The following is a 14,603-nucleotide window of genomic DNA, read 5'->3' as shown; positions in this document are numbered from 1 at the left end:
AAACACTAGATAGAATATCTGTAGTTGTGCATTAAGCCCAATGGCCATTTGGAAAAGAAGGTCAGAAGCCTGAGAAAGCAACACTGCTTTCGTGAGCATGCGCACAGGAGTGGTTTTACTAGAGGACCTGCCGATTTTTTAAAATTACCTCACATTTGTGTTTAATGGCGCATTTACACAAACAAGCATGGTGTATTATACTCGTATTGACTGACATTATCTCCTGGATGTGATGTCAAAGCTTCAAGTAAGATCAACTTTCACAAGCACAGTGTCTGTTCCTCAGCATCCACATTATCAATAGAGTTTAGAGTTGATATGCTCATCTTCTGCATGTGTTACAAGCACAAGTACATATTTTCAGCCCTTTTAGATCAAGTACCAGATGTTTTGCGGCTGTACTTGAAAATTACAACCTTTTGTTGCTCCTAATCTTCTCTGTCATCACCTCTAAATGTCAATATAGTCAATCTCACAGCACAGCTGTTGACTGCTGTTCCACATATTATGAGCGGTGGTCAAATTTCTTAGTTATTTAGTTGTCCGACAATTGAAAACAGATGCATACATTCCTAAATCAGAGACATGCCGATTCACACAAGACTGACATTATCACATGAAAAATGTGTTTGACAAAACATGGTCAGTAATTTGCGGTGGAATTTTTACTTTGAAAATTACAGACAAGGCAGATTCACACAGAATTAAGATCACAGATCTTTCCTCCTTCACAATTATTAAAAAATGCTAGAAGTCCCCAGGTGATACTAGTCGTGTGTGAATAGGGCTTGAGAGATTACTAATGGAAAAGTTAAAGCAAATATTTCACATGTGAATTTCTGCAGGTAGTTTCAGATCAGGTGATGATGGGGCGAAAAACATTGTTTCTTAAAACTGTACTCAAGACTGGAATCCCATTTTTTTAAAGTCATTACATAGAAACAAACAAGTTGGAGTTTCTTCTGCTCAAATCACTGAAAGAATGGTGCATGCACCAGATCATGATAACCCAGATACAATTCTTAAAAGCACATTTTATAAACAGGGGAAAAATCATAAATCAAATGTCTCTCCTACTTACATGCAGCTTTAGCTGGTTTATAGCCTGCAGGGACTCCGCCAGCACCCCCTTGTAAAAGAATAATCATATTAAAGTGTTGCCTTGTGATATTTCTACGTGTAACAATGTATGAACTGGCCCAGCAATTTATTGTTTGACTTTCTTTAACGACACCAGTAGAGCGTGTGTTACGTTCTACTATTTTTTAAATGTGACCATACATTGATAAAAGCAATGAGATATGTCGTTCACCATGCATGTGCATATGTATGTATGTATAGGTATATCTGTACTTGTGCATGTTAACTCTTATAGAATACTGTCTCATCCTCCTATGTTGGTGGTTGTTGAGAAAATACAATGTTAACAATAACGATATCAAAACCTAGTTTTTTCCACAAAACTTGGATAGAGGATGGGTCGAAGCCCAGAACAGACCCCATGAACTTTTGTTTCAGTATTAGGCCTTTTTCAATATTTTTGTTTATGTTTCAGGGATCTTGATGAAAAAAACGTATATCTAGGTGGTATCTATAAATAAGAAAATATTGGGCCTTGGCTTATCTATATACTCTACAGAGTGCCATTTATTTTTTTATAGTAGTGTTACTGTTTCTTTTTAATAATACTTCTGTCTATTAGTCTAAATTCACTGTTATAACTCCGCTACAGACAAACAGACTTTGTTTGTTGTGGCTGAGTTCTGGATTATTTTGTTTAAACTATCCAGACAGCTATTGGAGGCTTTGTTACCTGGAAAGAATCCAGTTCCTGGTCCGACGCCTCCTGGTCCAATTCCAGCACCAGCTGGTACATACACACCTGGAACACACAACAGCCAGAGCAAGATGTCATCATCTATCGCCAACATGTGTGACACTAGCTAAAACTGAGGCCTAACAGTTCTCAGCCATCAATGTTTTTTTTTATTTTATTGCAAAGCGTGTAACGGCATTTCTAAACAATGACCCTATCAGATAGACATTCTCAAACACTTTCATCATCTGTGACCCAGACAGCAGAGCCGAAGTTTGTCCTTGGCATATACATCTGCAGTGATGGCGCGCACAATGAAACATGAACACAGCAGCTCCAAACACAGTCAGAGTGAAAGCAAAAAAAAAAAGAAAAACTTTATAGGCTTGATTAGGACAGAATTTCAATTGTTTTCACTCTGATGAGGTATTGCAGTTGGAGGCCTTCCTTCAGAATGCGGCTGCAGCACTGTGGACACCCTAAACCCCCACCTACATCCCCTAGCCTCATTTCTCGCCTGATTTCTGGCTGCAGCCCAGAGTAACTCCTGAGATGGTCGTTCTGGCTCCCAGACACGGTGGCCTCATGTGTGCAAGCAACAGCTACAGAAATAAAAGGAAGGGGAGGATGAAAAAAATCCTGCAGTTGTTCTGGGACGACTAACAGCTAAATCCAATGGGACCGGTGAGCTCAGGCCAAAATCACAAAGTTATATTTTTTAAGGGGAAAACCTGGTTTATATCACTGAAAATGCAACGCAATGGAGAGAATGGGTCTGCAGAACCACAATGATTGTGTTGAATGGCTCTTACATGTGTTGGGAGGCCAATTAATTTAAACCACATGTCAAAGGCGTTCATGTGTTTATTAGCGAATACTGTGTGAACACTATTAGAGTTCCGTCCACTGAGTGCAGCCATTAGGGGAAGAACATTACATGGTATTACTGTCTGATCCAGTTGAATGAAAATACATAACACATTCCACTGAAAAATGCCAAAAAGGAAATATCTCTGCGGTTTATTAAGTATGATTGCAAATTGCTCCATTGCAGTGAAGGTGGCTTTGATCCTTTCACTTACAAGCTGAGACGTTTAATTGGTTTTATGCCACAATCAGTTGTAGTGTTGAGGTTAAAAAATTGAGCAGTCAGCACCAATAAGTAAGAATCGACTGCTGGATTGGTTGTGACGATGTTATAGTATAGAGCATATCAAGGATAAAGAGGGTATGGCTTAATTTTGGGAAGAAAGATACAAGAATCTTAAACTGCAAGTTTCACTCTGAAAGTCTTGACACAACTGTGAGTTTTTCATGTCGAAGTGTGCTCGAGCAACGTTGTATTAGTTACCCCAGAATTGCACTTAAAATCTAAAAGGTTAAAAAACATTTGTCTGTTTTAGTTTAAGAGGAAAAATTCTTGAGCAGAAAGCAAATGCCAACAGGGGTTTACAGAGCATGGTCATGTGCAATGTAGGCGAACTTGCCATAACTTTTTTTTTTCCCCTAGCTGCAGCACTAAATGGGAACAGTTATGGTGACAACTGTGGCTTTGGACGAAAAATGACCTAATTTGCGAACAAAGAGAGATGTGAGGAACGTTTGCCTTTAAACTCATCCTGACTGGGAAGATTTGGGCCTTGGATGACGGTAGAACTGATCACATTTCTTGAGGTTTGGCCTTGTAATGCTTAGAACTGACTAAAGAAAACAAGAAATCCTGCAGGCTCGAATAAATAATAATGTCCAGGATTCTGCATTTGATTATCCGACAGCAAAGTCGATGCAAGTAACGTGTGTGTGCATGTGTGTCAGTTTGCCCATGCCACTGGCTCCATGGCAGAGCTCTCAGGTGCAGAACACCACAAGACGGAGTGCAGTGATTGTTCTCGAATTCTGCTCCTTCATTTCACAATCAAAGGGAGGATATCCTGTCTCGGCACTGCAAGCGAGGCAAGAGGGAGTGTGTGTCTGCTCCAGTTTTCCTTTTGCTTAGAATCCCATCTTGCTACTGTACTACTTTTACAGGGTGCATTCGGTTCACTGAGACCGTGCATCCAAATATGGCACACACTGACCTCTGCCAAGTGACCTGACCTAACTCAATAAGTTTGAAGATTTCCTCATGATTGTATAATTATCGTCATCATCATCATACCCGTAGATTCCTTGCAAACTCAGCCAGGTCATGGGAATGTGCTGGAACGTGTGTGGAGGACAAGATTGACTTGTGGAACACAAGGGATTAGAAGAGGCAGAATTTATTTTAGAGTTGACTCCGGTCGAGACTTTGTCCTGAGTGTTTGTGATATGATTCATGTTGGTTTATGAAAAACTCTGGGAAAGATGATTCAAAAAAATGTATTATCATTTTGTGACTTGGTCTTGCCAGAAATGTCTCATCTATTAAAAATCAAGAAGGTAAGAATACCGCATTATTTACATTTAAAACATGTTGATGGGGAACAGGGAAGACAGGGTAACATCAATAAATTACTGCCTGTTACGGGGCTCAGCAAGTACGTAATAAAAAATTTCGCTGTCAGTGAAATGCAATGATGGTTGTGACCCCAACAGCCATTTTTTAATGTTGCATTATGAGCTCAACGTTGCTCAGAGAACATTTAGAGGGTGATGATGTACATGCGCTCACAGGAATCCTGACAGTGATTTGAATTTATCATCACTCCTCTTGGGACTTGAATGTGGTCCAACTGCAAGCCTCACAGTTGACAGGGTGTTGGTGAGCGAGGAACACAGCCAGTCGTCAGTAAAGTGGGAGATAAGTCAAATGAATATATACATGGTCATGGTGAGCGAGACACTGACACTTAGGGCCTATTGTAAAGATTATTTCTCTGTCTGTCAAGTGGGCCATTAAGTGGGACCTATTTGGGCGGCTCTCCATCCAAAGTGTGATATCTGTCTGTTAGCATGTGCAGTGATTTTATTTAGTTTTTTCCAATGCCATCCCTACATATATATCCCAGACAACTGATTAAGGTGCTACTGTAGGGACAAGGACATGATAATTCAACAACCTCACCTGTGCTGCTATCATTGGGGCCAAAGGACGGGGCCCCTCCAAGCCCAACTTCTAGAAACAGTGCGATTCCACACTAAGTCTGAACAAGAGGATCATGTCTTGAACGAAGGCTTGAGACATTTTCAAGGTGATGCGATTGTTTTAAAAGTCAATGGGAAGATGAACAGACACAGGATTAAAAAACTGACCTAAAAAGCTCAGCAAACCACAGACATGTGGAAGGTTGATCACATTAAATACTTACACCAATCACACCAATCAATATTTTTAAAGACATCTGGGGAGATTTCCAGACACTTCTGTGGAGACCAAAATCTGGTATTTTTCAAGGGAAGTCAAACAATCAGTGATTGTGGGGACCGAAACGGGGAATTTTAAGGCAAACCACGCTGTTGTTTTATAACCCTAGCCAAGTGATATTTGACAGTAACTTGATCTAACTTGAGCATAAGCACATCGTTGCGACAAGACAGAAATAGAATATTCAATGTTAGCACGTGTAAAGTTGCAACATAAAGAAACGTTCAGTTTTAACTTATCTGTGGTTTTTGCAGAAACAAACATGGCTATTACTTTTCCTGGCGATTGGGTTGAAAAAAGTAAAAGAAACAGTAGTGGTCGACTCGGCACAAAGGTAAGGAAATATAAGAAAAATCTATGTAGGGATGGTGGACGAATCTTAGCCCAGAGTGACATGGTGCCTGAGTTAACACACATTTTTTGACTGTTTGTTTGCACCTGTGTACTCCATCCAATGAAATCATACTGTGGCAGTGGGGTGTGGTTAAGGCGCGGGCTGCTGGAGGAGAGGGAGGAGTGGCTCAGCTGGTGTTCAGACAGCTGGACAGAATCAGGTAATCAGTCAGCTATTTAAGCACGCTTGTAACCTGGTTCTGATCTCTTGCAGTAGGCTGGGTCCTGTGAGAGGACCGGAGCGGAGACGGCAGCAGAGGCAGCAGACGCACCCGACCCTCATTTTGTGTTCCCTTTTTGGCTTTATGTTGGGCCACGTTTTCTGCCGGAGCCTCTAATAAACGGTCAATTCACCGAACAAACGCAGACTCTTCCTCCTTTTCCCCATCCTGTGAGCAGTGAGGCTCACACATACATTACCACAGCATTGTTTGTATGTTAAATGCACTTCAAGTTTTTTTTTTTCTAAAAACTTTCAGAATTGCCCTTTGTTCAATCCAAAATTCCCCAGAATCCCTCAGCAAAGCCCAGAAAACATCTGAACTGTCTTAATCGTGTCGTTTTAGATACAGCGACTTACTTATAACATATCCTCCCTACTGTAATGCATCAAAGTCTGTAAAGCCGTGTGGAAAATCTCAACATCACAACACCATCCATGGCTAAAGGATAAGGAAAGTACTCCACTAAACAACATCAGAACTGAAGCTCTATATCAGCAATATGTTTTATATGTTTTACATAAGTGTTTTACAGTGAATTTTAGGCACAGGCACGTGCTAACAGGTGGAATGAACCGTGCCCGGTGCCTCGTATGTTTACTTTTGCACCATGTCATGTTTTGCGTGGTGATCTTGAAAGTAGGAAGTGATTTGTTTATCAACTGTTTAGCTGGCGAGATCATTTATTTGATATTTTTCGACTGAACATCAAAACTGGTGATACCGCCTTGTTATGATTCATGAATTTATCTCCAAATTACACTGGCTTAAAACACTTTGCTTTATGGGGGATATGGGTTATTGAGCTCACAAATAATGACTGAATAGAGGTTAGGAAATTGTAAGTCAGACCTTGATTTGTTTAACCAATGACGGGTTTTTCCATAGTACCTCCCATGTTAATGACACTTTTTACAATTGCCCTTTGTGACTTGAAAGATTTTAGTTTTACCTCATTTACAACAAACTGGTGAGTAATGTGACATTTCCACGACCCTGTGCTGCGGTTGTATCATAATTGGCCTTTAACAAACTAATCAAGTGCGTACGAGAAAACAATTTGCATGGTAGTGACTGTAGGCGTACAATAAACTTGTGTGAGTACATACACAGCGCTCACACACACAGCCTCACTAAAGTTAATCGCTGCATTCCCCGGCCTTTACACAAGACTTACGGGACCATTACCATTCATGATCACAGCGCTGCACTCCGCATAGTTGGGGCGGGCTTAAAGAGTCGTGTTTACACCACCTAAATCACCTGATATTTACACAATTCTGCCCCACTATTTCCATCACTTTTGATGAAATAAAAAACAAAAAAATGCTTTGGCAAACCAACAACTGTTTGCTGTGTTCAGACGTATCCAAAACCACAGTCCCAGTAGAGGAGGTTTGGTTCTCTCTTTATGGAAAGCTCTCATACTGCAGCCTAGAGCAACAGTGTAGTGAAGCAAACACTGCGGTTCCTGGCACCCTGACATCTCCCCGTTATCAGACATGTGACAGCTGGCCTACTATCAGTCACCCCGTGCACTCGCTATTTTCCATAGCACGTTGGAGGGTGAGGAGGAAAGTGTGAGGAGCATCAAAGACAGTAAAAAAATTAGAGTGAAAATCCATCAATTTCTTGTGCTCCACATTCATTCCCTCCCCTTTCTTGGCCTTCTCTCAGAGACACTTGAAGCATAAGCAGTCTGAGGTGGCACAGATGCTAATATTTAATGACTAAGAAGTCCTGATTCTAATGTTGTCATTGTTCATATGCTCGCCTCAGGCGAAGCCTTACCACTGGAAGTGGACAGGAAATCATTACAAGATTAGGAAAGACATGCCTTTGAAAATAAAAAAGGGTCTGCAGCAGCTGTGAACTCTCCTGTAAAGGTTTTTCAGAGCCTAGTATGACGAAAGAATAATCCATGGTTGAAGATAACCATCAGCAAGTGGAACAACAGTTCCAGTTCATGACTTCATTCCAGAAACTGATTTATGCCCTTGTACCATAAAGAAGAACTGACACAGTTATGGGTGCAATGTCAGAAGGACAATAAAAGGGCTTCATTCAGTATGTGTCGATTATTTAATTTCCACAATCTGATTCACTCGTACCTATGTATGAATGATAAATGTCAGGGGAGGTGGCAAAAGTACACACATTGTTTTCTCAGGTAGAAGTAGAGATACCAGTGTAAAAATCTCTAGAAATTCTGATTCAATTTCATTATTCAAATAAAAGTAAGAAATTACAGGTTCCCAAAATGTACTCAGAGTATAAAAATTGAAAGTGTCCCTGTGAAGGACGTTTCTACCGGACATTTATACACAAAGCTAACTGAACCTCAAGTCAAAAGTCAGAATCAGTAGGATTTATCCGAGCTATCCATAAATGCACCGGAAAGATAGTTGATTGTTGAGTTTTATTCCCAAGATGTCTATACCGACATTTTGGATTGGCAAAGCTTCCCGAGCACAGCGAAAAACTGAGAAAATCCAGGCAGATGGCTGCAGAATCTCTGCAGATATGAAACACTAACACATCTTTTCTCCCCATTCAAGTCTTCCTCTCTGTCTCTCTTTCCATCTGGTTAAATCTTTTACGTAAAAAAGGATCAATAACTCCCCTCAATTTTTTTAAAACTAAATTAATCAGCCTGCTTGAAAATGTAAGGAGTAGAAAATAAAAAGTTGTACATATACCTGAAAAATGTACTTTACTACCCACCTCTGAATGTCAGAATTATGCTTCAGAATGAACTCCCCGAAATACTCGAGGTCTACATCTGACTTGTGTGAAAGCACATGATTGAGAGCGGAACAATCAATCACATTTATGGACGAGATATTGACATTTGCTACTTTCCAAAGTTGAAAGCATGAAAGCATAAAATCTATGATTTATGTGAAAGAGAGCAAAATTTTAATGATCAGTCCGGTCCAGTATGCAGACATTTTATAGAGTGTATGTGGGGATTGGACATGTTCTACAGTAGTTATGTTGTGAAAAGCACTTAAAGAAATGCTGTTTCATTGGGTTAAGACCAAGTTAATGATGCCAAAGACCCAAAAGTTTATCTCCAAAGCAAAGTGCACTGAAAGTAATGCGACACAGCACACAGCAGAGGATTTTGATTATATTGACGTAATGTGTTTAATCTGATTTTCTTTTTATTGCCATTTTTTTTTCATACCTTCAACATTAGTTATTGTTTTTGTTATTAATGCACCATTTTTATACAAATGTCGTGCTCATGTTGTCATGTTGTTTGTGAAGATAGAGGAGTTTGGACATCAGGAGGCAGCGGCAGGTCGGGTCAGGATGAAAACATTCCTGACAGGAGCCATTTCAGATTGCTGGCCCAGTGAGACTGCTCCCAGCAACTAACAGCCTGGTGAGGTCTGCTTTCAGAGTGGCTGGAATGAATCATCTGAGTTAATGTGCTTCTTTGTTGAAGACTTGGCAGCGGCTGAACGCAGACCAAACAGGGAGATTCTGAGGCTGACAGTTATCCACAGCCACAGAGAAAGAGCTAAACAAATTATTTACATATATATTTTTATAGCAATCGCAAGGACTCGCTAACATGCTGTATTTACATATACAAAAGTGATGCCTTTGTGAGAAACAGGCATGCTGGATCACAAATCAGTGAGTCATCTCTCTATGAAGGAACTGGATCGCATTAAACAATCCATGGATCGCATTAAACAATCCGTCAGGTTTACAAAGGTAGGACTACTGTAAAAAAATGTGCACGGTACGAAGGAGTCGTACCCTAAACATTTGAATTATGTGTCTATTAAAATAACCCATCCATCCCAAATCTCCGGTCTGATCACTGAATCACTTTCAACCGTAGTTATAGTGAAAATGGCGATAAGAAAAAACGGCCAAAATGCGATCGCCTCTGGCATGGAGCTGTAACGCAGAGGGTGACTTCCCAGCCAGGCAACGCGCTTTGATGTTAAACTGCAATCCACTGTCGTCCAATCTCTTCACACTTTCCCAGGACTGGTGCCAGAGTGAGACACAAGTACATGAAATAACAGTTCTTTCACAATAGCAGACTGTGGTCGGTCAGTGCTTGTAACCAAATGGCTCTTTCTCTGAATGAGGTCACCTCGCTCTGAATTACACCAAACCCCTCAACATCAACAAATTAAAATGCCTTTGTGGGTCCCTGAATTAAAGAAGCTGAAAACACCGGACAAGAATGTCTCTGAAGAAAAGCCTGCGTATCTCGCTCAGACAGCACTTTAGATGGTCTATTTCTCTGATTGCAGTGTAGAGTTGTTAAACACTGGGAAGCCTTTGTGTCACATTAATCCAATGCACTGTGGTTGGCACTAAACCTTGCCAGAAGAGGGATTAGAGCCAGAGAGGTGTACTCAACACACGCTCCCAATAAAGCCTGAAGCACCACTTGTTTGGGGAACTGAGACAATCAGTTTGGTTATCTACCAGCAGCGCTGCGATAATGCTGCTATTCATCACTGGTGCTTTGCGACAGCCAAGGCATGGCATTGGATCTGCACTTATTTTATTTAACTTCACCAAAAGCCAGGCGGGTGTCACTGATTAATGCATTAGATTCCCCTGAAGTCTCATGGCTGAACCTGGCCATTGCCAAATGAGGCACACTGACTTCCAGCAGTACTAAAGACAGAAGACATCACACAACTTATTTAATTCTGAGATTGTGAAAGAACAGAGCAGCTATTTTTCCCTCTTCATCCCCCACTGGCCTCTTCTCGACAGAGAGTGCTATTAACTGTGTCCTTCATAAAAGCCAAACTGATGACTTTGGCAAAGGTCCACCAGAGAGGTAGTCTGGAAGAATACAACACACATCAAGGTTAAGAATCAGAGATGTGGGACACTTGATACGCTGTGTAAAAGTTAATGATGAAAAACAAATTGGCACAATATGACCTGCTCTCTGTCTTTTTTACTAGGAAAGACAAGAAAAATCTTGATAAAATTCATAAGTTGAGGAATCTTTTCAAAGAATTTAATCATGCGTCTCGGCTTGGGTTCGATTCACTTATCAAATGTAGCAACAAAAAACCACAGAGGCCACTGAGGCCGAGCTCCGTGAGCACAAATTTATTGTTGATAAGAATAACATCCAGCTCACTGTATCTATGAGACAGATGTTGTTTGTTTGTCACATGTAAGGTAAGTCTGCCTGATCCATCATGAAAAGGGAAAACCGACAAACATATCAAAGAACCCGCACAAGGTCGCAAGATAACAGGACAGGGGGCAAATTTATTAACAAACTCCTTCCCAGATGTTTCCTCCAGGACCATAACTCATTTACACTTGTCGATGGAAAACACTCAGACAGGCCCTGCACTCCATCATAATTCAAGGGCTGAATTTCGCAAGAAGAGGAGTTATTTGCTGTGCAGAGGCATTCGATGAGTGGTGTTAATGAGGTTCTTGTTACTCACAGATAATTGACCTTTGGACCATCCCGAGAGTGTTTTGTCTTGCTTAAAATGCGCACAGATGGAACTAGTTTGAGCGGCACAGCAAAGTTTGATATAGATGGATTCAACACTCACTTGAGATCAAAGTTGCACCGCGAAGCCAATGTGGATATTTGTTGGCTGCTTTACCTGTAATATATTTCGCCTGCATGCACCTCAAAATCTCCACTGAAATGTGGCTGGCACAAAAGAAGTAGCTATGAGACAGACAGGGGGAGGGCAGACACATTTTTTGGATGATACAATCTGACAGAGCTGACAGAAACAGAATAGGTAGACTCTGTCAACATGGTCAAATTGAAGGAGGCAAACAAAAGATGAAGCAATGAAAATAAGACTTTATATGGACAAAATATTTCTTTCAGGAATCTAACAATCTGAACATAATGCTTCTAAAAGTGACACTTGGATGTTGGAAAGTTAAGGAACATAAACAGCCGTGACTTTTAAGCAAATAAGTGCAACAAAAAATTGGCTGGACTCCAGCATACCCATCCCCAGATGTTAAACATGTTTTGCAGTTGGGGACTGAATAACTCAAGAGAATCTCAGCCAAAACACAAACCAAGATTCCAAATCAAAGCAACGCAGATTCAGGAGAAAAAGCAACCTCAGAGGTTGAATGAGAGTGGGAGGAAAGGTATGCTCAAAGCTTCTCTCTCCGTCTCTCTCTGCCTGAATCATAGAAGCTGCAACTGCAAACTACAACTGAAGATTACCCTTCAAATCTGCATGTTGCTCGTTCGTGGATTCAGCTTCAAGAGAAGACCCGGTCAAAGCTTTCAAGGTGACACTCACATATTGGACACTCTCCACCTGGGAGTCCAGCAGGGATGAATTCAAACTATGTGCTTTTTGCTAAGAGGAAAGAGGGACCAGCTGGATCCTTCTCCTCCTGACATGTTAGGATAGAGTCTGCAGCCATGTAAACATCACTACGTATTCATGGATGTGTGTGTGTAGGATGCAATTTAACTGTGTGAAATACATGAAAAATACATATTCATGACTTGATCATATGATGAGGCAGCATTATTATAAAGTTAAGATGAAATGAGTCCAGCACTGGACAGTACTGAGCCTCACCTCTAACTTCAATCAACATTGTAATTATGAGACGACTTCCCTTCGATTTGTCCAGCAGTAGTGTGATGGGACTCAGTAAGTTGAGCCAGAAGATTAAACAATCTTTAATTTTCATCCTATAGTATGGGGGGTTTATATTATCAAGCGTATATTCATTCACCTAATCTGAGAATCATAGCAATGCAACTGCAGAACTGGTTTGGGAATAAGCCAAAAGACACAATCAAAGTTAGCACTGTTATTGCATGTTAATTCACAATGCAACAGATGAATAATACATAGTTTACATGATCTATCATATGGAAGGATTCAATTGCAATAAGTGAAAGTACCCCTTGATATTTTATAGCAGATAAGCATCGGTAGAAATTTGAATACTAGATGTGTGATAATGAGGTATAGAGAAAAAACATGCACCTGTTCTTAGTCTGTGATTGATGAAGCAAAGATCGTGGCTAAGCTCACCTGCGGCACACACTTACCTCCTTGAAGAGAGGGCTGAATCAGTGCTAAGAGGAAGAGTCCACAGAAGAGCAACAGAATGTTTCTGTTAGCCATCTCGCTCCAGAATGCACCACCCCTCTCCCGATCAGATGGTTTTATTCTCTTCTGACTAATTACCACAAGCCAGAAGTCTGAGAGAGCAGAGAAAAGGGTGAAGAAGATGTGAAACTCTAAGTCATTAAGAGAGGGCAGAGACTACAAGTTCAATGGATCACTTTGCTTTTTTACTCCTCTGTCTGGTGTTGCTGTTTTTATTCTGGTCACTCCTGCCAACAGTACAGACGCTGCTGCCAGCGAAGAAAGAGAGAGAGAGGGAAAGAGACACACAGAGAGAGGAGAGAGAGAGAGAGAGAGAGAGAGAGACAACCCCCCCCTCCCCTCATCCAGAAGGAATTGAACTGTCTGCCAAGCATTTGCATGGACACTGAGCATACTTATCTATAAGAGTCGAGAGAGAGAGAGACTGAGGAAGAGCAAACCACATACCCTGATAATTACCTGTTCGCTGTGGCTTCGAATTTTTCAGCTGGTTGGTTTTCAATAAAAGCAGTAACATTAGTTCGGCTGCTTCTCTTCAGGAAGTGAAACAGAAAACTTTAAAGCAAGGAGGGAAAAGAATGCGGCGACTATCAGCATGTGTCCACAAAAATATTAGAACATATTACAAAGTCAATGCCTGCCTGCATGAATAAGCTGGAAATAGCAGTGAACTCTGTGTGGAAGCCAGTTTAAAGGGCTTCCAGGGAAGAAATGAGAAGACTCTCGGCAACAAGCGGAGACGATGGGAGCAAAGAGCAAAACTCTTGAGAAACATTAGCCGACTAGTCTGTGCAATCTCTCGGCCAATCCATCAGGATAATTGTCACTGTCCGTTTTGTGACAGAGATCAGGGGTCCAGCAGGGACCAACCTCGGTGCATTCTCAACTTTAGAGGGCTTTAATGACTGCTACAACTGTACTTTAGTGGACGGGAGCAGATGGACTCGACCCCTGTCTACACAATTCCTTCATGACCAGTCCAACCTACTGTATGTGCTTTTAACAGCAACTTCAAAGCAGAGATAATCAAATCCTGCATATGGCTTCGATATTTCTTAGAGCTCAAGCACTGTGGCAGGGGATCCTGCTCCTTCCTGAAATTACTTTGTACAGAAGCAGTCACCTACTGGATATCATCAGACCAACACAGGTGATTACGCCTTTATTTCATTCTGGCATATGTTTCTGTTAATGTACCAGTGGGAAATAAAACAACTGCTAGGAAAAGCCTCACTGCAAACTCCTAATGCGGATCTGAAGACTCCTCTTCATTCACTAAATATGATATCAACAAATCACTATGTAAACGCCTGGTTCACTTTTTCATAGATCTTGTGTCCATATTAGATTTTCATATCACTAACAGGACACATCCTCTCTAGACACCTATGTTCAGATTAACCTTGGCTTAGCATGTCAGCCCGTTACTTAGGAAACACCTCATCGTTGACAACGCTGTCATTGTCTGTCTTTTCGTCCAGCACTGGGACACATTTTTGGGATTTCGAGTAGAAGAGACTGAGCAGAGGTACTTTTTACTGGCAAGAGCTGCAGCCAAAGTCATTACTCTCTCAGACACAAACCTGACAGACTGGGCTGTTGCACGCATGCTAATGGCTTCTGCTCTCCAAGAAACACAGTATCCTTCATATTAGTGAAGTCCACCATTAGTGGTCATATTCCCTCATGCTGGTTTCCTTTAA

The 14,603-nt window shown here is 41.1% G+C and overlaps 1 protein-coding gene across 23 annotated transcripts in view; it reads right to left on the bottom strand.

The window, feature by feature from the left end:
- The window catches only part of elna (elastin a), a 53,990-nt gene extending 40,793 nt beyond the window's left edge, over nt 1–13,197 (bottom strand). For 13 of the 23 annotated variants that reach the window (XM_030438689.1, XM_030438613.1, XM_030438712.1 and 10 more), the window contains exons 1-3: nt 12,840–13,194; nt 1,814–1,882; nt 1,082–1,129 (exon numbers count right to left, since the gene is read on the bottom strand). In XM_030438689.1, the coding sequence (XP_030294549.1) occupies nt 1,082–1,129; nt 1,814–1,882; nt 12,840–12,915 (193 nt within the window). In that variant the 5' untranslated portion in view covers nt 12,916–13,194. Of the gene's footprint in view, nt 1–1,081; nt 1,130–1,813; nt 1,883–12,839 lie in introns of all 23 variants that reach the window. The other 10 variants (XM_030438753.1, XM_030438619.1, XM_030438648.1 and 7 more) reach the window with 4 other exon arrangements.
- Nucleotides 13,198–14,603: the final 1,406 nt, after the last annotated feature.

Source organism: Sparus aurata, chromosome 2 (genome assembly GCF_900880675.1).
Source record: "Sparus aurata chromosome 2, fSpaAur1.1, whole genome shotgun sequence".
In the NCBI taxonomy this organism is placed as follows: Eukaryota; Metazoa; Chordata; class Actinopteri; order Spariformes; family Sparidae; genus Sparus; species Sparus aurata.
The sequence above is the reverse complement of the archived record's forward strand: the minus strand, read 5'-3'. Positions and strand labels throughout refer to the sequence as shown.